This window comes from Lissotriton vulgaris, chromosome 7 (assembly GCF_964263255.1).
Source record: "Lissotriton vulgaris chromosome 7, aLisVul1.2, whole genome shotgun sequence".
Lineage (NCBI taxonomy): Eukaryota > Metazoa > Chordata > Amphibia > Caudata > Salamandridae > Lissotriton > Lissotriton vulgaris.
In genome coordinates this window covers 867330039-867354269 of record NC_141695.1, presented here as the reverse complement: position 1 = coordinate 867354269, position 24231 = coordinate 867330039, and the positions used below count along the sequence as shown (strand labels likewise).

The window sequence follows — 24231 nt, the reverse complement described above, 5'->3', positions numbered from 1 at the left end:
GCATCAATGACTATGTACAAAGGTCAGTGCACTTATTCATGAACACACATACATAGTAATCCCATATATGTACAGTAGATGGGCTACACATACATTCATTTACTAAATATACCACAAATTAAACATGCAATCACAGACAGACACTAATAATACAAGCCAAACCTAAACATTTGACTGATACACATATGCAACACAGATAATGCACAGAGTTGCATAACACTTGCAAACAGATAAATCATGCATAAACACACAGCAACTCACCGGATGCATTGTAACTTTTCCCAACAAACAATACACATAGGTTCATTAAACTCACTGAATACATGCATTAATAAACAGAGACATATATATGATGCATACTCAATAAACAGTGACATGTGGTACAGGTGAACCTTGCACAATAGGGAATGGCAAACCACTGGCACACATATCAACCCAAAAATCACAGACAAACTTATTGGAATCATACCACTTTCTACAACCAAACACACCTACGTGCACAGATTCAATACATCTACTAAATACATGCATTAATACATAAAAAGAGAGGTATGTCCAGGGACACTGGACCTATGCATTACGAGGCAGTGTTGACTATATTCTTCTACAAGAAAAAGCAGATGATGTGGCGTAATGTGGAAAATGTTGTGATCACATTTCCTCATTATTTTGTCATTTGTACACGTTAACACTAGCTGAGCAAAGGTTTCACCTCATTAGAACCAGTTTAACACCCACATACAGAAATAGGTTACTGAAAACTGACCAGTCATTTTTTTGCAAAGGGCCTTCCACTGTGGGGCTACACATTCCACATCTACATTCATGTTTTTTTGCTAAAATGTGCAGGCTGTACAGCAGGTTATGTATTCTGTGGCAAAAGCAGCTCATCCATAATCATGCAGACACTGCTGCAGCCGCAGATGGACAGAACTCCAGTGGCCCTGGGTGTACCACACACACACCCATGACTAGTGACATGTCCCAGTGTGTAAATGCGGTTACTTCTGCTATTTGTGGGTAACTGGAAGGTTGTGGGTTTGAAACCCTGCTATATTACACAGTCTTTAGTGTGTGGAAGTCATTCAAATGCATAGCACTTGGTAGGTCTGCTGTGGCACTGCTATTCACTGCTGTCACTTGTGTGACAAAAAATATCATTTTTACTATTGGAAGTAGTCGCAGTAGTGTGCTCACAGTGACAACATTATTAGTAGGACTACACACAAACACATACACACAGAATAAGCCGATCCACACACGCGGTTCAGATACTTGATAGAAATCTATAACTCCGCACTTTGCGCGGTTCATTTCTCGCCCACTTGCGGTTTGGAAGGCACCAGGAATCCATGCGGTTATTTCGGTCTGTGCTGACGGGGATCTTGACGGGTGTCAGCTCGCCCTAGTCCCCGGCCCTCCTGACAAGCACCGAGAGCCCTCTGGCCGTGTTATCTGCGCTCTCGTCGGCTCGCAGGCGGAAACGCTAACCTGGGATGAAGGGTGCTGTCTGCACAATAAGGTTTTCAGATACAGTCAGGACAGGAGCACTGATCCTGCTCGACTGTCTGGGCAGACGAGCTGTCCGTGGAGCTCGAGCAGCGAGGCCATGGTGGCCTCCGCGCCTGGTCGAGAGACGGTGGCAGTCGAGCTGCTGGGGCCGCCGTTCTCGGACCAGAGGGTCGAAGGGCAGAGCTACCGGGACCTTCATCACTGCATAAGACAGGCTATCAGCAGAGCTACCGGGACCTTCATCACTGCATAAGGCATGCTATCAGGAGAGCTACCGGGACCTTCATCACTACATAAGACAGGCTATCAGCAGAGCTACCGGGACCTTCATCACTGCATAAGACAGGCTATCAGCAGAGCTACCGGGACCTTCATCACTGCATAAGACATGCTATCAGCAGAGCTACTGGGACCTTCATCACTGCATAAGACATGCTATCAGCAGAGCTACCGGGACCTTCATCACTGCATAAGACATGCTATCAGCAGAGCTACCGGGACCTTCATCACAACATAAGACAGGCTATCAGCAGAGCTACCGGGATCTTCATCACTGCATAAGACATGCTATCAGCAGAGCTACCGGGACCTTCATCAGTGCATAAGACGGGCTATCAGCAGAGCTACCGGGACCTTCATCACAGCATAAGACATGCTATCAGCAGAGCTACCGGGACCTTCATCACTGCATAAGACAGGCTATCAGCAGAGCTACTGGGACCTTCATCACTGCATAAGACATGCTATCAGCAGAGCTACTGGGACCTTCATCACTGCATAAGACAGGCTATCAGCAGAGCTACCAGGACCTTCATCACTGCATAAGACAGGCTATCAGCAGAGCTACCGGGACCTTCATCACTGCATAAGACATGCTATCAGCAGAGCTACTGGGACCTTCATCACTGCATAAGACATGCTATCAGCAGAGCTACCGGGACCTTCATCACTGCATAAGACATGCTATCAGTAGAGCTACCGGGACCTTCATCACAACATAAGACAGGCTATCAGCAGAGCTACCGGGATCTTCATCACTGCATAAGACATGCTATCAGCAGAGCTACCGGGACCTTCATCAGTGCATAAGACAGGCTATCAGCAGAGCTACCGGGACCTTCATCCCAGCATAAGACATGCTATCAGCAGAGCTACCGGGACCTTCATCACTGCATAAGACAGGCTATCAGCAGAGCTACCGGGACCTTCATCACTGCATAAGACATGCCATCAGCAGAGCTACCGGGACCTTCATCACTGCATAAGACATGCTATCAGCAGAGCTACCGGGACCTTCATCACAACATAAGACAGGCTATCAGCAGAGCTACCGGGATCTTCATCACTGCATAAGACATGCTATCAGTAGAGCTACCGGGACCTTCATCACTGCATAAGACAGGCTATCAGCAGAGCTACCGGGACCTTCATCACTGCATAAGACAGGCTATCAGCAGAGCTTCCGGGACCTTCATCACTGCATAAGACATGCTATCAGCAGAGCTACCGGGACCTTCATCACTGCATAAGACATGCTATCATCAGAGCTACCGGGACCTTCATCACTGCATAAGACATGCTATCAGCAGAGCTACCGGGATCTTCATCACAGCATAAGACATGCTATCAGCAGAGCTACCGGGACCTTCATCACAGCATAAGACATGCTATCAGCAGAGCTACCAGGATCTTCATCACAGCATAAGACATGCTATCAGCAGAGCTACCCGGATCTTCATCATTGCATAAGACATGCTATCAGCAGAGCTACCGGGACCTTCATCACTGTACAAGACATGCTATCAGCAGAGCTACCGGGACCTTCATCACTGTACAAGACATGCTATCAGCAGAGCTACCGGGACCTTCATCACAGCATAAGACATGCTATCAGCAGAGCTACCGGGATCTTCATCACAACATAAGACATGCTATCAGCAGAGCTACTGGGATCTTCATCACAGCATAAGACATGCTATTAGCAGAGCTACCGGCATCTTCATCACAGCATAAGACATGCTATCAGCAGAGCTACCCGGATCTTCATCACAGCATAAGACTTGCTATCAGCAGAGCTACCGGGATCTTCATCACAGCATAAGACATGCTATCAGCAGAGCTACCGGGATCTTCATCACAGCATAAGACATGCTATCAGCAGAGCTACCCGGATCTTCATCACTGGATAAGACATGCTATCAGCAGAGCTACCGGGACCTTCATCACTGTACAAGACATGCTATCAGCAGAGCTACCGGGACCTTCATCACTGTACAAGACATGCTATCAGCAGAGCTACCGGGATCTTCATCACAACATAAGACATGCTATCAGCAGAGCTACCGGGATCTTCATCACTGCATAAGAAGGCTATCAGCAGAGCTACCGGGATCTTCATCACTGCATAAGACATGCTATCAGCAGAGCTACCAGGACCTTCATCACTGTACAAGACATGCTATCAGCAGAGCTACCGGGACCTTCATCACTGTACAAAACATGCTATCAGCAGAGCTACCGGGATCTTCATCACAACATAAGACATGCTATCAGCAGAGCTACCGGGATCTTCATCACAGCATAAGACATGCTATCAGCAGAGCTACCAGGATCGTCATCACTGCATAAGACATGCTATCAGCAGAGCTACCGGGATCTTCATCACTGCATAAGACATGCTATCAGCAGAGCTACCGGGATCTTCATCACAGCATAAGACATGCTATCAGCAGAGCTACCGGGATCTTCATCACTGTACAAGACATGCTATCAGCAGAGGTACCCGGATCTTCATCACTGCATAAGACATGCTATCAGCAGAGCTACCAGGACCTTCATCACTGTACAAAACATGCTATCAGCAGAGCTACCGGGACCTTCATCACTGTACAAGACATGCTATCAGCAGAGCTACCGGGACCTTCATCACTGTACAAGACATGCTATCAGCAGAGCTACTGGGACCTTCATCACTGTACAAGACATGCTATCAGCAGAGCTACCAGGATCTTCATCACTGCATAAGACATGCTATCAGCAGAGCTACCAGGATCTTCATCACTGCATAAGACATGCTATCAACAGAGCTACCGGGATCTTCATCACAGCATAAGACATGCTATCAGCAGAGCTACCGGACCTCTGTTACGGGACAAGGGACTCAAGCAGCAGAGCTGCTGGGACCTTCATCACTGTACAAGACATGCTACCAGCAGAGCTACCAGGATCTTCATCACTGCATAAGACATGCTATCAGCAGACCTACCAGGATCTTCATCACTGCATAAGACATGCTTTCAGCGGAGCTACTGGGATCTTCATCACAGCATAAGACATGCTATCAGCAGAGCTACCGGGACCTTCATCACAGCATCAGACATGCTATCAGCAGAGCTAACGGGATCTTCATCACTGCATAAGACATGCTATCAGCAGAGCTACGGGGATCTTCATCACTGCATAAGACATGCTATCAGCAGAGCTACTGGGATCTTCATCACAGCATAAGACATGCTATCAGCAGAGCTACCGGGATCTGCATCACAGCATAAGACATGCTATCAGCAGAGCTACCGGGATCTTCATCACTGCATAAGACGTGCTATCATCAGAGCTACCGGGATCTTTATCACAGCATAAGACATTCTATCAGCAGAGCTACCGGGATCTTCATCACTGTACAAGACATGCTATCAACAGGGCTACCGGGATCTTCATCACTGCATAAGACATACTATCAGCAGAGCTACCGGGACTGTCATCACTGTACAAGACATGCTATCAGCAGAGCTACCGGGACCTTCATCGTTGTACAAGACATGCTATCAGCAGAGCTACCGGGATCTTCATCACTGCATAAGACATGCTATCAGCAGAGCTACCGGGATCTTCATCACTGTATAAGACATGCTATCAGCAGAGCTACAGGGATCTTCATCCCAGCATAAGAAATGCTATCCGCAGAGCTACCGGGACCTCCGTTCCCGGACAAGGGACTCAAACAGCAGAGCTACTGGGACCTTCATCACTGTACAAGACATGCTAACAGCAGAGCTACCAGGACCTCTGTCACAGGTCAAGGGACTCAAACAGCAGCTCTACCGGGCCTTTATCACTGTATAAGACCTGCTATCAGCAGAGCTACAAGGACCTCTGTTGCCGGTCAAAGGACTCAAACAACAGAGCTACCAGGCTCGGACTGGCCGTAGCGGGCACCAGGCAATCCCCTGGTACGCCGCACGGGTGGTGGCCGAGTTTTGGGCCCCTGGGGGGCGATTTTGTTACAGGGCCGTTTTTGCAGCTTAGCTGCAAAATCGGCCCTGTAACAAAATCGCCCGAAAACCGGACCTGGCAAAGAGCTCGGCGGCACCCCCAACCTGCCTGGGGGGGCCGGCCGAGCACTTTTCCAGGGCCGGTTTTGGTTCCCTGAGAGCTACCGGGAGCATCATCACTGTACAAGACATTCCATCAGCAGAGCTACCAGGACCTCGGATTTCCGGACAAGGGACTCAAACAGAAGAGCTACCGGCATCTTCATGGCTGTACAAGACATTCATTCAGCAGAGTTACCGGGACCTCCGTAGCCGGATAAGAGACTTAAATTGCCGAGCTATCAGGACCTTCATCACTGTACAAGACATGCTATCAGCAGAGCTACCCCTATTATCATTCAATTCCAAGAGGCTCTACCAGAAGAGCTACCACTATTATCATTCAAACTCAAAAGGCTCTGCCAGAAGAGCTACCACTATTATCATCCCAGCGCTAGACACTGTCCCAGCAGAGCTACCACTAGTCTCATTCCAGCACAGGAGGCTCTGCCAGCAGAGCTACCTCTATTATCATTGCAGCATTAGAGGCTGTGCTAGCAGATCTATTATCATCTTAACTCAAGAGGCTGAGCCAGCAGAGCTACCACTATTATCATCCCAGCACCAAAGGCTGTGCCAGCAGAGTTATCACTATTATTATCCCAGAACCAGTCTGTGCCAGCAGAGCTACTACTATTATTAACCAAGTGCAAGAATCTGTGCCAGCAGAGTTACCACAGTTATCAATAGGCCCAGGTGAAATTTCAGTTATGGTAGTGTAATTTGTCTAATTTCTGTCATTTTGCATACGCGCATAATTGGGGTTGTTCAGTTGCAAAACACCTATTGCTGGAGCACTGGAGCAATCCAAATTGATGGCCTACATCTCCCATAGGATAACATCAGAGTACCTTATTACATTTAATAAGTGAAAACCCTCAATTGCGAGCAGGTAGGAATATTGAGTTTGGTGTTTAAAGAATTAAAATATAAAATCTTTCTTAGTGGTAAAGATGGGTTTTAAGTCACAATTCTAAACATGACACTTTTAGAAAGTTAGTATTTTCTTGTCCCAAACATTTGGTGTGTGCAGCCTCTATCCTGGGTCACATGACTTGGTGTAGCTGTCAGTTGGTCTTTCTGTATTACTCCCAGCTAGTGATACAAACGGGGAATAGATGGTGCCAGGGTGGGCCATCTCTGTTAGAATTAGGGGAAGAGCTGTCACCTAATATACTGGCATATCACAAAGACTCTGCATCACACACTCAGAAAGGGTTTCCCACTACTCTTTTGTGCCCCCAGACAAGCTAGGGCCACGGCATGGAAGAAGGAAATCCCAGACACCTTTGTGGATGGAAACCTCCAGAAGCTTCTCCCACCTCAAGCCTGACATCAGATAAAAATAGTGTGACCCTTAGATCAAACTCTTGAGATCACTTCTGGACCTGTGTGAGTCTGCCAGGGCTGCTCAGCTGTGAAGCTTTCCCTGCTGCCCAAATTCTGCTTTGCTGACCAATGACTGCTTTGCTGTGCAAGGCCTGCTGTTGCTGCACCAGGCTTTTTCTGCTGCTGTGAGATGCCCTGCTGAACCCAGCCTGCATGGGTTGACTCCAACAAATCTCCAAGGGTCAGTTGCCTGGTCCCCTTTGAAGCCACATGGTCATAACAGGCTTCTTTGACATTGATGCAACTTCATGCATCTTGGACCAGGATGACGCAGCCCATCGATGACTCCAGCCCAGCACGACACAGCTCGTCTTTGATGCCAATGCATCTCAGCACAATTCCTCGCAAGCCCTGGCAGCTTCTTCTATGCTGACGCAGCCCGACACCAGCCAGGCATAATACATCTTGTCCCTGGTCCGATGCGTCGAAGCTCAAGCTCCCATTAATGGGTCCTCAACTCCACTGCTATGCAATGCATCTCGATGCCAGATCTCACATCAAATCCTCACGTGATGGCACCTTGACGCTGGCCTGCATAGCTCAACAACAGGACCTCATACATCGACACTCAGGCTGCAAGTTACTTTTCAGCAGCCTGAACACAGTCCTGTATCAGCCTTCAGTCCGTCATGGTGGGCCTGAACTTGTGACTTGGGCCCTGTCTACAATGACCAGATAACCGCAGTAGGCGCCGTTTGCTTCTTAGCGCTTGGTTTCTACAAAACCTTTAAAATTGTGTATGTCTTGTTTTAATAATGAGATTTTTGTCGTTTTAGTGTCAAATCATTTATTAAATGTGACTCTTTTGTTCTAAATTGGTGAGGATTATTTTTTTTGTGGTGTGTTTTCACTTTATAACTGCTTGAAATGCTGCATAAATACTTTACACATTGCCTCTAAATTATGCCTGCCTGCTCCGTGCAAAGCTACCACAGGGCTAAGCACAGGTTAATTTGGGGCTTGCTTTTGTTTCACCCTGAGAAGAATTGTGTTTGCAGTTTCACCCGCCTCAACCAGTAACCCAATGTCCAACAAGTACCTTGCCACCAGTGAGACTGTCAGGCTCGCTGTACCTTCTTTAAAGTCGTGAAAACTTGATAATGGTGAAGGGCAGATTGTACAAAAAGGACAGCAGCTCTCTCCAGACTGCTCCCAACCTAATACTAGCAGTGGCGGCTGGTGACATTTAAAAGCCGTGGTGCCTAAAAGTTCTGGATGAGTGACCCGTGGCAAGCGAGCTCAGCTTGCCAGCGCGACCGCCATATGGGTGGATCGGGATTCTCACCCGAGAACCTTTTGAAAAAAGAGTGGGTAAATGGTGCCTTTTCACACAAATTTGAGGAAGTAATAAGCTTAATAAGGCCATTGTGACTGTATGCCTCAATCAGTTGCCACAGTAGCCAGGGAGTGGCAAACACAAAGCATGTTTGATCTTTTTGAATGCGTAATAAACGTTAATTGTTTAACTTGCTCACCACTCAGTATACAAAGTAAGCAAGTGAGTCACTTCAATCATACTAAATTCATTTTGCTACTAGGTATTGACATAACTATATAGAGAAAATTACTGTAACAACTGACGGTTTACTCCTATATGCATGAATCCAACCGCCTTGTGTACCGAGGTCCCTTCACTGTATATCAGTAGCTGCTACAAAGTCAAATACTGTGCTAATGTACTAAGAAAGATTTATAATGTGTTGTGGTTCTTAAATACATGCTCAATGAAGTACATAAAGGCCACTTACAGGCTTGCTTTGTCATCTTTCTTCAGATATGCTATTCGTTTTGCCTTCTTCCAATGGGACAGCAGCAATAAAAAATTGTTTGTATTTTTATTTATAGCTCTTTATGTTAGACTTAAGTCCCTTTCAATAAATTATAGTATACTTATACTATTACCCAAATGCCACTCTACCAAGATGGAAATTATGGAAAAAAGCCAAATCTGCCTCAACAAGATTTATATTCATCACTTGCAGAACATTGAAGGTTTCAGCCTGGTGCTTTCAAGTCGCGGTGAAATATATAAAGAAAGTGTACAGTAGCAGTAGTGACAGCAGCAAGTCGCATTCTCACGTGTACTGCTTGAGCAAGGTGGTGGAAAATGCAGGACTGCTGTACACTTTCTATATATTCAATTGGGTTTTACTGTCAGCCGCGGCTGGCAATGGGAGTACCTGTAGGGCGATGACGTGGGGAACGGGAGGGGCAGGGTGGGGGATAGTAATGTATGGATTACAGGGTTTTACAGGTAAGTGAACATTTAAATAAATAAAACGAATTTTGTTAAGTGCACTGCCTCCCCAAATGCGATGCAGTGCGCGCAACGAAATTCGTTCTATCCAACATGGATATAAATAAGGCCTGCAGCTGCGTGGTGATGATGGAGAGACAGGCAGGCAGGTATGTGCCAGGCCTGGACCATCTCAGCATGCCGGGGACACGACCATGGCCACTGTATCTTATGTCAGCATCGGGGCAAGCAGGAACTGCTGGAGCCGGCACTAGCTTTGTGGTGACAAACATAGTGCCAACTGGTCGACCGATGGCATCCAAGCACTTAACTACTAGTGCCACTATACCCGCACAGTACCACGTACCAGCAACACCAACACTGCTAAGACCATACTACCAGCCTTTTGTGGCACCATTACACAGGCAAGCAAAGTAATACACAGTCAGAGGCACTGTATCTCAATTCTATCAGAGCACCACACTGAAACCTTACAGCTAATGTCTCTCTAACTTCCTACCAACATTAACTCCTTCTGGGCCCTCATGCTGCCCTATTTTTCACGCACTTTAACAGTGCTTGGAATGTGCATGTAAACTTGAGTAAGAGGGGTGCTTTTTCAATTGTACTTGTTAAGTCTGGTGGCTTAGTGGACTAATGTGTCCACTGTAAGGGCATGTTGTCTTGTTGTTCTCATGGTTACAGGTTCAAATCTAGGTTGGCCCACTCAGTCTTTCATCCTTCTGAGGTCGATAAAACGAGGACCGTTGGGTGACAATAAACATCTTCTGTTCGGTGTCAAGATGCCCTTAGGTAAACGTGTGCTTCACAAATACACGTTATGTTACTTAGGCCGCCTGCTTGCAAAATATTTCAGTTCCTGTTGAGGTTTCCCTATGAGATATTGTGGGTGCTTCTGTGGGCACGTGCATAGGGTTAGTATATAATGCCTTGTATCTGTAAGTTCCTCAAAATGTGCATTAATGAGCGGGTTCTCATAATCTGACAATCACTCACACTGCGTCTCCCCTGCCTTTTGAGCAAAATCGGACAGAATAACCCACAAAACGCGCGCACGGAATGGAATTTAAGAAACTCGTTTAATTAAAATAAGAATGGAATGACCTATACCCATTGGTCACAGAGGGCGGGTTTTTCAGACAGCCGAAAACGTGGCTCTCTTTCAGCCCAGATTTGGAGGCAAGAGCTCTCCTCGCCCCAATCCAATCTGTATAAAAAATAACGTGTCAAGTCCTGAAGAATTTGTGGGGACGGTGGTGGGCGCGAGCCGGTCTGGTTGGAACTGTATGGTTCTTTTCTGATGCGGACCCTTCGGAGGCAAACAGCCAGCCTCTTGGAGGAACACAGTGCGGGATGCACTCTGGAATGTGCAAATGCAATGGTGTTGCGACACACCAGAGCACGGCTATGCTTTTTGTTCAAATTGACACACATGACAGCACAGATTATTTTTTTCACAAATTGTTGAATAATCTAAGGACTGTAATTTCCCATGCCAAAGGGTCATTATATTTCCTAGAGGGGAAGCTATTAACTATTTTACAGTCCTACTCTGTCGCGGCTCGCAGTCGCAATACTCTCGGTGGGGGGACAGGACTGGGAGGAGAGGTCGCCCAGGGATAAAGTGAGGTCGTGTGGGAGGGCAGTCGTGGCACGTGGGGGGGAAGCGGGGAGTTAAATATAAAAAGGAAAATGCACTTACCTCACAGTCGGTCCGCGCCACCTCTGCTCCCCTGGCTTGGCGCCTTCACAAACTGCACTGGAGCGACTGGCAACCCCTCTCAGCCAATCCTGGTGCTGCCAGCAGCGCCAGGATTGGCTTAGGGCACGGTTATTCTTCTTCTGCCGCCTACTAATTAGGAGACCGAAGGGCGCCTAATGGGCATGCGCAAACAAATGAAAACACAAGTGCGCATGACTGGGCACGGGCAAAAAATCCGCCCTCTGTCCCCACTCATGCGCACTTGTGTTGTGCTGCTGCCTGTTGCCCCCCACTGGTCTGACAATCATGTCAGTTAACATGATGCCGGGCCACCCACCCTCTTCAGACTCTGAAGGGGTGGGCGGTCCAACGTCATGCTGACTGACATGATTGTCAGTTCTCCCTCGGCGTCTTTGAACTTAAGTAAACTGATTCAGTTTACTTAAGTTCAGAGACACCGAGGGAGCTGCAGGCAGGGGGGCTAGGCCCCCATACCCCAATGAACGCACTGTGCTTGAATACTAGCTTATCTGGGACACCAAGGGCCAGCAATAGCCTGCTGCTGCGGAGGCTTCTAGCATGAGGGGTGTTACTTTGAGGAGACACTCACGTCTGTCTCCCTTTGGTTGCAACGGCTGCCCTGCAAGTCAAGGGCCAAACAAAGTGCATCTACCTCTTGTATTGAGGTGCTGTGTCCCCTGACTGGAAAGTGCCACACTTTACAGTACAAAAACCAATGCCAGTAGCTAGAGATAAAGCAGGTTTTTAAAAGTCTTCAATGAGAGAGGAGTGGAGAAAGGTTTCTACATCTGCTCAAGTGACAAGGAAATCATCTACAACTTGAGAAAGACTGTCCAAGGAATAATTCTTCAGTCTGGGGTTAAAATCAAGTTTCTTCTGAGGAAAAAGTAATCGGAAGTAAGGTTGTTACTTGGAATTACTGATATCACGTGGTACAGCAATTGCAAAGTGCAGGATTGCTGCAGAATAATGAGGAATCCCCCTAAAGAATCTCGAACTGTAACTATGGGAATGGGAGTTTCTGCTTCAATGATCACAGGTGTTTCCCTCATCCGGGGACTTTTTCCGCATGCACTTTTTGCCAGGTTTTCCTGTTGAAATGTGGATGGTGAAAACATCAGGAGTGTGTGTTTCCCACACAATTTGTAATCCAGGTTTCGTAGGTGACTCCTGTTACTGGTCGTATTAGGATTTCACCGATTATCTTAACAAGAGCCTGGGCACCACTGTAGAAGTCCACTAGCCAGGTTCCATCAGCACCACATAATTCAGCCCATTAACCAGATATGTTGGCCTGCAGGAACCTGCACCTTGCTCCCAGGGGGATCATGGCAATTGTTCCAATCTCCTCCATATTATGACACAGACATATTTGTAACATTTTCTTGACTAGAACATCTACTGCTGAATTCTGCCTCATGCTATGTCATTTGAGGTCAAATGTACAAAGCCATTTTGTAGTAACAAAGCCTACAGTTCACAAAATCACAGGGTTTGCGACTGCAAAATGGATTTGTGTTATGCATTAAACCCATTCACAATTCGGGAAATAGTAAGTGAACCACAAAATGGGTTTAGAAATGCATTACAAATCACTATTTGTGAGAGAAGTGTTTTGGCATTCCTTCTGAATGGGGATTCTTTACTGTGATGTATCTATGCTTTGCAATCGAAATCCAGTTGCAAAATATTGTAGAGTTACAGACGACTGAGTTGGGGTGGTAACACATTTGAAAAAAAGTTGGGGGCTCTTTGGGACCCTTCGCCTTTGTGAATGTTTTACAAAAGTTTGCTTGTGAGTAGGCAGGGGTTGAAGAGTTCAATGCCAACTCTCAAACAAACCTAAAAAAAGTTAAAAGATTTTTTTCTATCTGCAGCCTTGTTTCATAAAAAAAATGGCTGCATTAAAAACTGTTTACTTTAGTTAAAAGTGATCACGGACATGGTGGACTGATGACCCCACCAGGCCACCATCCCTATAATGGCATCCAATTTGCAATTTGCATAAATACTTATGAGCTAAGTTGAAAGCGACGCACTATGGTTCGCAATTCTGTGAACGGACCTGTTAGACCATAGGACACTTAAAAAAAATAGTTTCCTTTTGTAAAAAGTCAGCACTCAGTTTGTGACACTTTTTGTAAATGGAAAGTTCATACCATAGGCTCTTCATGTTTTTTGCTGAATTTATCAGCCTTTGGAGCGCTTCTTTAATTTCCAAAATAATTATGAAATGTGTTGGTTATTTACCTGTGCCTCCCACCTCCCCTGTAGATTAGCTTTGCGCGTGAACTGCTCCAGAGAATTTAGAAAGGCTGAGTTTTGGAGGCTCTTGTAACTTCGCTGTTTCAACACTGGAACACACCTGAGCAATATTTTTTTCTGCACTTCCCGTGTTCCCTGCTACACAGGGCGAACATCCCTGGCTTTCAGTGTCTGTGTGTGGCAGTCGAATGGGGTGATGTCAATTGCATAGAGAGCCTGTAACATAAACCTCTCTTCCCGATATCTCTTCGGAGGTTGCAAAGTGTAACCTCCTTTAAGGCCCCATCGGGAAGGGCCCGCTCGGGTGCAGCTCGGAGGGTTCACTCTTTCCTTATTGTCTCTTGCAAACAGATCGCCTACTGGAACGAAGACGACAAACTGGTGCCGTCCACGACGGATTCACAGGCTGGGAACGACTCCATGGGGCTCCAGAACCGGACATACATCGTGACCACCATCATAGTAAGTTACACTGTGGGACTTTCATGGGAATCATGTCATTACCTAGAATCCTACAACGGGAAATCCTCTACAATGTTGAAATCAAGAATCAATTTACTCATAATATTTTACTTTCAGATCACTGAAAAGAAAAATTGTTTTGTCGATATTTTTAATTATCTGTTCAAAAAAGAAAATGACCTTTAAATTAAGCTAAATTAAAAAAAAAAAGTTAGGATATAATTTAGATTTAGGATTATGGGGCCTGAAAGCTGTTTTACAGTTACTAGGGGCCATATGTATCAAGCAAATTTGCATTCGCAAACGCCGAAATTCGCAGAATTTCGCCGTTTGCGAATTTGCCAAATGGTATGTATTAAGGAAAATCTGGTGCAAAACAAGGAATTGCAAAATTTGCGATTCCTTATTTTGCAATTGCATTTATGGAATCGCAAATTTAGCGATTCCTTAAATGCAATGTAAGAAGCAAAAAAAATAATGCAAATTGTCCATAAGGAATCGCAAATTACCACCAACTTCAAGTTGGTGGTAATTTGCGAATTCTTTGAAAAATGCAAATGTTTGCGTTTTTCAACGTGCCATGTGACGCACATACATGCCCTAAAGGCATGTATGTGCGCCACATGTGCACCCATGCTTATTTCAGGGTTGCAGCAGGGTGTGATTTGGACACCCCTGCACCCTTGAAATTATTCTCAATTTGCGATTCTAAAATTGCGAATCGCAAATTGAGAATAACTTCCCATTCATTCCTATGGGCCTCCTGGCCAATATATATGAATGGGAAAGTATTCCTGAATTGCGATTTGCAATTTGCTAATCACAATTAAGGAATACTAAGAATTTGCAAAAAAATTGCGAATCTGTGCATACATCACTATTTGCGATTCTGAAATAGCAATTGCTAAAAAATCGCTATTTCAGAATCGCAAATCAGGTTGATGATACATATGGCCCAAAGTCTCTTACACTTAATCGCATAATGACGAGGGTTTGCAACTGCAAAATACCTATTTCCTATTTACAAAAACCTTTTTATGAGTTGTAAAAGTCTTTTTGACTCGTAAAGGGGTATTTGCTACCCTGCCCGAATGGCAAATAAGAGGGGACATCAAAGGGGCTCCCGTATCCTATTTTCAGTTCAGAGAGGAATGGATCGATCCGCATGACCGCAGCTGACCAAAAGTAGTCGGGAGGACAGCTTCCCCTTTGGGAATCATAATGGCAACTTCAGTGGGAGAAGCCAGTGGACCCCTACCACTGCCTGATGTCCCTTTTGTTTTCCTAAATGGGAAACTTTATTTTCTAAAACACAGTACCAATCAATCCCTTTAATCAACACAGGCTGCACCATCCCTGCATTTACAGCCAATCACAGGGGGCTGCAATCTGCTTTATACTAATATTTTCACTGTGTCTGGAAAATGATCAATCAATAACACTATAGGATCACTTCTGAGGTATTTTAGCAATCTCTCGCGGATAAATCATGGAACCGCAATTAAGACGAGAGGGCCATATGAGCGTTTTATCAACATTTAGGTTACAATAGCGACGTTGGCATGTGTGCGGTAAGTGGGCCTAGTTTCACAATATTTTAGGGGCCAGCGGACTAATTTCAACATATATCAATCATCCTTGCACATATATCCCTAAGTCTGGGATTTTTTTAGCAACTCAAGTCTTCTGTTTGAATTAGTTTGTAACAATTTGTGCCATATCTGTCCTTAGCAGCAAATCTGCCATTACTAGGTCAGTTACGAAAAGCTTCACACTTGAATGGATGAATCAGTGAAAGCCAGAGCCATCCTAATATTATAGGCCCCCGGGCAAAGCAGTGCACTGGGACCTGCTTACTCAAACACTCACAAGAATAAAAATGTTTCGGAAAATTGCTGTTTAATTCTGGTCTGCATGGGGCCCAATGCTCGTTTTTTATTTAGCAGGTAAGTGAGCCTACAAGGGATTTGCTAACCCATTTATTTACATTCATTGCTGCATTCAATGTTGGCAAACTCTATCCAATAGCTTGCAAAATAATTTCTTAGGAAACAATTCAAGTTATTTACATATGAACAAATCTTCAAAGAAAGATATGTAACACGGTTATGTGTATTCAAAGAATAGAATTATGTTGATCCAAGATTATGGATTATAAAGAGTACAAAATCATAAAACACACAATGCAACCAGAAGTTACAATCATTTGATATTATATAGCCTTCTTCGTTACAATTGTGAACACCTTTTCACAGATAATTATAGGGCAATGTAGACACATTTTATTTCTTATCTCTTTCACACGAGTGTTATCCTAATTGAGAATTACAAAATGCTGAAGATTACAGGGTAATTGCGGGTTTTTCCGTGTTTATACAGGGGTCATTCCTCTGTATATCAAAAGTCCTGAAATTGGTCAAGTGGATATCGACAACTTCAGACCAAAACGTCAACAATTACACGTATTCCTTGTATCACCGTATTAAAGGCAATGTTTTCTGTTTAATCTGGTCACATTGCCCTATAACTATCTGTAGAAAGGTGTTGACAATTGAAATGAAGATTGATATATAATAGCAAAAGATTGTAATTTCTGGTTGCATTGTGTGTTTTATGATGTTGTACCCTTTATCATTCATAATCTTGGATCAATATAAATCTATTCTTTGAATACATATATCCGTGTTATAAATCTTTCTTTGAAGATTTGTTCATATGTAAATAACTTGAATTGTTTCTGAACAAATTGAATTGCAAGCTATTGGATAGAGTTTGCTAACATTGAATGCAGCAATTAATGCAAATATATGGTTTAGCAAATCCCTTGTAGGCTCACTTACCTGCTAATATTTAATTGCCCAAGCCGTCAAGTTTTGATTGGGTTTCCCATTTACTTTTGATATTTTCCTATGCTCGTGGGTCCCCTGGGAAACTGCCCAGCGTGCCCATGCGTTCTGATGGCACTGGTGAGAGCAGCATCCCAATGTTTTATGCTTGATCTATTTTATCCCTCGATGGTCAGCCAAGAGGCTTGTTATCAGGAATGGATGGAGACATAAGTAAATTGAGTGGGCTATATTTTCTCCACAGCTGAGACAGGCTATCACTAGTTTCTCGAGCCTATCACCCCTTCTTGTAAGACAGCTCACTGTAGACCCATTAGACAGCTCGCTGTAGACCCATTGTCAATCCAGCTTCCTTGTCCATTCCCACCAGGAGGCTCCATATGTGATGCTGAAGAAGAACCATGAGCAGCTGGAGGGCAACGAGAGGTACGAGGGCTACTGCGTTGAGCTAGCTGCTGAGATCGCTAAGCACGTGGGCTTCACCTACAAACTGGAGATTGTGAAGGATGGGAAATATGGTGCCAAGGACACTGACATCAAGGTCTGGAATGGCATGGTGGGAGAGCTGGTGTATGGGGTGAGTACCAAAAAGGCCCAACTAGTTCTGTGCTAGATCTGGGCCATCCTCTCATACCTTTCATACTCTCCATCAAGGCATGTGCTTCGGTGTGAGGTTTTAGCACAATTATTGTAATAGTGCTGGCAGTAGATGGGAAACGGGGTGAGTACCCACCTCTGGATCTACTAGCTTGCTATATATCTGGGGATCCTCTCTTTAGTTTCTATGCTCTCCGTTGTATCTCTGCACTGTATGGTAACTGGTTTGTGTTTTTCTGTATTGTCTTTTGCAATGTGGATCATCAGTGGGAGTCAATTAAGGGTGAGCTCCAGTACTGGTGCTTCCTGCAGTTCTATGCCTGGAGTGGTATTCCATGTGCAGCAAAACTGAGACTGTCCTGCTGTGCCCTGTGTAGCACTGATAGAGTAAAGAGTGGTGTGTTATAGCGGTAGGGTGGAATAGTCGAAATCAGTCTGGTAGTCCTGTCTTCCTAGTGCCTCTCTTTGCAGCAGCCGTTGCCTATTTTCAAACAGTCTGGTACTAGTTATGTTCCTGATAGCAGCGGCCAGAGTGACAGTGAGAGACTTTCAACCCCCTGAGCCTTTGTCATTGAAAAATAAAAAAAATCTTGATTCACAACCACCAAGGATAGATAACAAGTATACTTTGCAGATCTGTCCAGAGAAGCCTGGGCCACTGAATGACATTCATTGGCTTTATATTTTTAAGTGGATTTCATGACATTTCAGGAATGAGTGTGGAATGCCAGCTACTAAGAGCAGTTCTCAGAAGAGAGTATTTCCTTCAATTGCTAATAAATATAAGGTTTTATTGTAACTTATCAAGGTTCCTTTCAGTCATCTGTAGGTAGGAAGGGTTAATTCCCCGGATACCAAAAGTTGTAGTAAGGCTAAAATGATGCTGGTCATCCTTCACCAACCATCTCAAATACACATGACGGGGGAAATAGGCAAAGGATAATGTCTTACTATCAGGTGACTAGAACTCAGGGTGCACATTTGATTCGACACACCAGAGCAAGCGAGGTCAATGAGGGAACAATTGAGAGGTAATGACTCACAATTTGGGAAAAACTCTTCAACATACACAAGGGCATTGTTTGATGGATGACTGGAGCCTGTTTCATATGGTTCCTGACAATTCTCGTGCTAGACTCTCCTGGTTTGAAGGATCTGACACCTCTACATTGGGCCATGCATTTGACAAATGTTTACGGTCCTACTGATACTGAAGGTAAACATCTACCCTGGGTTATGAGCCAGAAAGTCTAGCTGGGCAGGGTAGAAACTGTGAGCCCCTTAAAGGATATGCAAAGATGTATTTGGCAGCGAGCGGTCAATAACTATTAAACCTGTTTGAAGGAAGTGTGATGCGGTAGAATTGTTTTTTTTAAAAAACATTTGACCCCATAAAGAATAAAAAAGCTCAATGAATATGTTTTTGGATATGCCGAATATGTGTAAACCTATTGAAAGTGGTACAGTACAGAGGGTACTATCAAGAGAACGGGTTTGAGAGCTAAGTAAAATATTCCCATGAGATAGTAATGAAGTACAACTAAATATTACATACCTTGCATCAACTATGAAAAGTTCTAAAATTAAGTTTTTGACTGGCATATATCAGAAACCTAGGCTGAAACAGGGACATAAAATTGTTGTTGAGTTTAAGAAGAAAACAATATTGGGGTTGTTGTCATGGTGTAATGGCAACAGTTGACACATCTCCATTTTCATAATTAGTCAAATGTAGGTGAAAATTTGGAATGTGAAAGGTTAGTCCTCCATGTATACCTATCATCGAAAAGCTCAATGAGTTACTTGGAGGTGAGGGTAATGGTGGGTCTGAGTGGCACCTTTTTTTAGAACAAGAGTTGAGTCTGTTGTTTACATGTCAGCTATGGAGAATACCACAAAACGATGAAATTATCTCGTCCACCCGCACTCGGTGATATCTCTGCTGCTGTGTGTACATTGAATCTTCGGCAGTGGGCATAGGGTTTAGACTCCTTGTCTTGTGCCATAGGACGTTTAATTCAGCCCCGAACTCCTGGAGCGATTCTATACTTGTTCCAATACACAGGAACCGGTCTTCTCAAGTGACTTCCAATTTTCCTTGACGTATGCTGTTGGCTGAAGAAACAAGATATATTTCCTGAACTGGGCCTACGACATGTTCAAGATTCCATCGCTGAAGCAAGTAACTTGTGTATCACACAAACATGGGAAATGAAAGTCTGTTGATTCAGAAAATTTTGACCAATCAATCAATCAATCAATGACACTTATAAAGCGCGCTACATACCCGTAGGGTCTCAAGGCGCTGGGGGGGGGGGGGGGGGGTGCCGCTACTGCTCGAACAGCCAGGTCTTCAGCTTCTTCCTGAAGGAGAGGTGGTCTTGGGTCAGGCGCAGGTCGGGAGGGAGGGAGTTCCAGGTCTTGGCGGCCAGGTAGGAGAAGGACCTTCCTCCTGTAGTCGCTCTTCGGATGCGGGGGACGGCGGCGAGGGCGTGGTTGGCTGATCGGAGGTGGCGTTTGGGAGCGTAGAAGTTTACTCGGCTGTTGAGGTAGCTCGGGCCTTGGTCGTGTAGGGCTTTGTGTGCGTGGGTGAGGAGGCGGAAGGTGATTCTTTTGTTGACGGGGAGCCAGTGAAGGTCTCTCAGATGTCCGGAGATGTGGCTGGTTCGTGGGATGTCGAGGATGAGTCTGGCTGAGGCGTTCTGGATCCGCTGGAGTCTCTTCTGGAGCTTGGCGGTGGTACCGGCGTAGAGGGCGTTGCCGTAGTCCAGTCGGCTGGTGACGAGGGCCTGGGTGACGGTCTTCCTGGTCTCGGTGGGGATCCACCAGAAGATCTTTCGTAGCATGCGTAGGATGTTGAAGCACGCCGAGGAGACGTTGTTGACTTGCCTGGTCAAGGAGAGGGAGGAGTCCAGGATGAAGCCCAGGTTGCGTGCGTGGTCTGTCGGTTTGGGTGCGGTGCCCAGGGCGGGAGGCCACCAGGAGTCGTCCCAGGCGGAGGGTGAGGGGCCCAGGATGAGGACCTCCGTCTTGTCCGAGTTCAGTTTCAGGCGGCTGGTCGTCATCCACTCGGCTACCTCTTTCATCCCTTCGTGCAGGTTGGCTCTGGCGGCGGTGGGGTCGTTGGTCAGGGAGAGGATCAGCTGGGTGTCGTCGGCGTAGGAGATTATGCTGAGGTTGTGTTTGCGTACGATGGCCGCGAGGGGGCTCATGTAGACGTTGAAGAGGGTGGGGCTCAGAGATGATCCTTGAGGGACGCCGCAGATGATTTCGGAGGCCTCTGACTTGTACGGTGGTAGGCGGACTCTCTGTGTTCTTCCGTCGAGGAAGGAGATGATCCATTCCAGTGCCTTGTCCTGGATTCCGATGTTGCCGAGGCGCCGTACTAGGGTGCGGTGGCAGACCGTGTCGAATGCCGCGGAGAGGTCCAGGAGGATGAGGGCCGCTGTTTCTCCATTGTCCATCAGGGCTCGGATGTCATCGGTGGCGGCGGTGAGGGCGGTCTCGGTGCTGTGGTTGGCTCGGAAGCCAGACTGTGAGGGGTCGAGGGATCCGTTCGTCTCGAGGAAGGCGGCCATCTGCTTGTTGACGGTCTTCTCGATGACTTTGGCTGGAAACGGGAGGAGCGAGATGGGGCGGTAGTTCTTGAGGTCGGTGGGGTCCGCTGTTGGTTTCTTGAGTAGAGCGCTGAGTTCGGCGTGTTTCCAGCTCTCAGGGAAGGTGGCGGTGTCGAAGGATGTGTTGATGATGTCTCGCAGGTGGGGTGCGATGACAGCGTCGGCCTTGTTGAAGACGTGGTGAGGGCAGGGGTCGGTCGGTGATCCGGAGTGGATGGAGTTCATCGTGCGGACGGTGTCTTCGATGCTGATCGGGGTCCAGGCGTGGAGGGTGGTGGTGGGGGGTGGTTGTTCGGTCATGGTGTGCGTTGGTTGGTTGTAGAAGCTGTTGTGTATGTCCGCGATCTTGTTGTGGAAGTATGAAGCGAGGGAGTTGCAGAGGTCTTGCGATGGGGTGATGTCGTTGTTTCCTGCGCTGGGGTTGGAAAGCTCTTTCACGATGTTGAAGAGTTCCTTGCAGTTGTGTGCGTTGTTGTCCAACCGGTCCTTGAATGCTGTTTTCTTGGCGGCGCGGATCAGCTGGTGGTGTTTCCGGGTGGCAAGTTTGAAGGAGGTCCTGTTGTCCGGTGTCGGTTCCTTTCTCCAGACTCTCTCGAGGGCACGGCAGTTCTTCTTGGAGCTCTTGAGTTCGTCGGTGAACCATGGAGCCTTCTTGCTGCCGGGTCTGCTAGGCGGGGTCCTCCGTGGGGCGAGTTCGTCCGCGCAGTTGCTGATCCACTTCGTGAGGTTGTCGGCGGCCTGGCTGGGGTTCGCTGAGCTGGCAGGAGGGTGCTGGCTCAGGGAGGTGGCGAGCTGGTCTGCTGTGATCTTGTTCCAGCTTCTGCGGGCGGCCTGTTGCTGGTGTTGGTGGGTCGTCGTTCTCTTGAAGGTGAAGTGGACGCAGCTGTGGTCCGTCCATTGAAGCTCTGTGGCGTGGCTGAAGTCGATGTCTGTGCTGGAAGAGAAGACTGCGTCGAGTGTGTGTCCGGCGAGGTGGGTGGGGGTGGACACCAGTTGCTTGAGTCCCAGGTTGGCGAGGTTGTCGAGCAGGGTGCTGGTGTTGCGGTCGTTGTTGTTCTCTAGATGGAAGTTGAGGTCTCCCAGGAGGATGTAGTCAGCGGAGGGGAGGGCATGCGGGCTGACAAAGTCGGCGATGTCCTCGCTGAATTGTGTGCGTGGTCCAGGGGGTCGGTAGATCAGGGTGCCTCTGAGGGTGGTGTTTGGGTTGGTGTGGATCTGGAAATGCAGGTGTTCGGCGCTGGTCAGGGTGTTGTCGGTGCTGGTCGTGAGACGGATGGTGTTCCTGTGGATGATGGCGATGCCTCCTCCCATCTGGTTGGCGTTGCGGTCCCTCCGGACGATCTTGTAGCCCTCTGGGATAGCGATGGCGATGTCGGGAGCTGAAGAGGCGTTCATCCAGGTCTCCGTGAGGAAGGCAACGTCAGGGGCTGTGGCGTCTAGAAGGTTCCAGAGTTCGATGGCGTGTCTGTGGACGGAGCGGGTGTTGAGCAGGATGCACTTGAGGTGGGTGCTGCTGGTGTTCAGCTTGGCGGGTGCTGGTGCGAGGCTGGTCCGGATGCAGGAGAACTTGCAGGCGTGGCAGCTGAAAGGTCCGTGGGTACGTCGTGGAGTGGCTTGATGGCATTCTGGGAGTCGGCCGGTGTTGAGTGCGGTGAGGGTGGCGGCGGAGTACGTCAGGCGGGTCGGTCGGGGTCTTCGGGGGCCAGGGGTCCTGGCGCTGGTCGCGATCCGGTCGCGGACGGGCGCAGACGGGCTTACCTTTGGCGCGCCTTCGGCGCACAATCGGCGCGCCCGCTGCGCGTGACCGCTGCGCGTTCGCCCGGTCGCCATTTAAAGGCGAAGTGCGCGGGTGGGCGGAGCAGCTGGGAGGCGGGAGCGGGGAGGGAACAGAAGAGAAAGGGGCGGGGCTAATGGCGGTGGCGGGAAGCGGGAGCGGGGAGGGAGAGCGGAGGGCGGCGAGCAAACAGGAAGGAGACAGGCACAGATGCACCAAAGGAGTTCAAAACACGAAGAAAAAAACGGTACTAAAAATACAGGCAACAATGCAGGTCAAAACGGAGGCAAAACAGATAACAAACGAGCATACGGCAAACAAAATAAACAAGCACAAATTTCGGTCAAAAAAACCGGCGAAAACCAAAGGGGAGCGCTCCAGGCGCCAGCGAGGCCGGCGCTGAGGCAGAGGGCAGGCACTGGGGCACACGCAGCAGCTGGTGGCCGTGCGGCGCGGGGGTGTCCCACAAGTGGGTCACACTCACCTGCGTCGCACGGTCGCCATTTAAAGGCCAAGTGCGCGGGTGGGCGGAGCAGCTGGGAGGCGGGAGCGGGGATGGAACAGAAGAGAAAGGGGCGGGGCTAATGGCGGTGGCGGGAAGCGGGAGCGGGGAGGGAGAGCGGAGGGCGGCGAGCAAACAGGAAGGAGACAGGCACAGATGCACCAAAGGAGTTCAAAACACGAAGAAAAAAACGGTACTAAAAATACAGGCAACAATGCAGGTCAAAACGGAGGCAAAACAGATAACAAACGAGCATAGGGCAAACAAAATAAACAAGCACAAATTTCGGTCAAAAAAACCGGCGAAAACCAAAGGGGAGCGCTCCAGGCGCCAGCGAGGCCGGCGCTGAGGCAGAGGGCAGGCACTGGGGCACACGCAGCAGCTGGTGGCCGTGCGGCGCGGGGGTGTCCCACAAGTGGGTCCCACTATATCTTAGCCCCTCCATTATTTAATTCGAACCTTGAAGATCTAGCGGAATGTTTAGAAGAAAGGCGTTTATTTTTATTGAAATTAGGAGCTACCCATAGAGTGGCAATGCCTCTTGCCGACAGCACCATGTTGGTTGAGGAAACCCCTTATGGTTTGAAATGATTGCGGGAGCATTCGACCCATTGCTGTAGAAGACTATCAGTGGACCTCATATGGAGGCAGTAGACTCCTGCGCTGATTGGGGATTAAACATTGAAAATGATTTGAAGTGAGAGTATCATATTGAACAAAATACAAATATGAGCATTGTGTGCCAGCGGGCCCCTGCCACGCCTTTTGTTGGTGTCGCTATTGCATGCAGTAAAATAGTAACTGAGCAGATTTACTGTGTGGCACACCAGACTGCTTTGGGAAGGTTTCTTATCCACTCAAGATAATGGAAGGTAACATCTGGAAAGTCACATTTCTGTACAGTACACTGCAAAATA

At 47.3% G+C, this 24231-nt stretch overlaps 1 protein-coding gene across 4 annotated transcripts in view; it reads left to right on the top strand.

The window, feature by feature from the left end:
- Positions 1-24231, top strand: part of GRIA1 (glutamate ionotropic receptor AMPA type subunit 1) — a 527971-nt gene that overhangs the window by 330076 nt on the left and 173664 nt on the right. For all 4 annotated transcript variants that reach the window (XM_086931263.1, XM_086931261.1, XM_086931264.1 and 1 more), the window contains exons 9-10: positions 13868-13978; positions 17195-17401. In XM_086931263.1, the coding sequence (XP_086787389.1) occupies positions 13868-13978; positions 17195-17401 (318 nt within the window). The remainder of the gene's footprint in view (positions 1-13867; positions 13979-17194; positions 17402-24231) is intronic.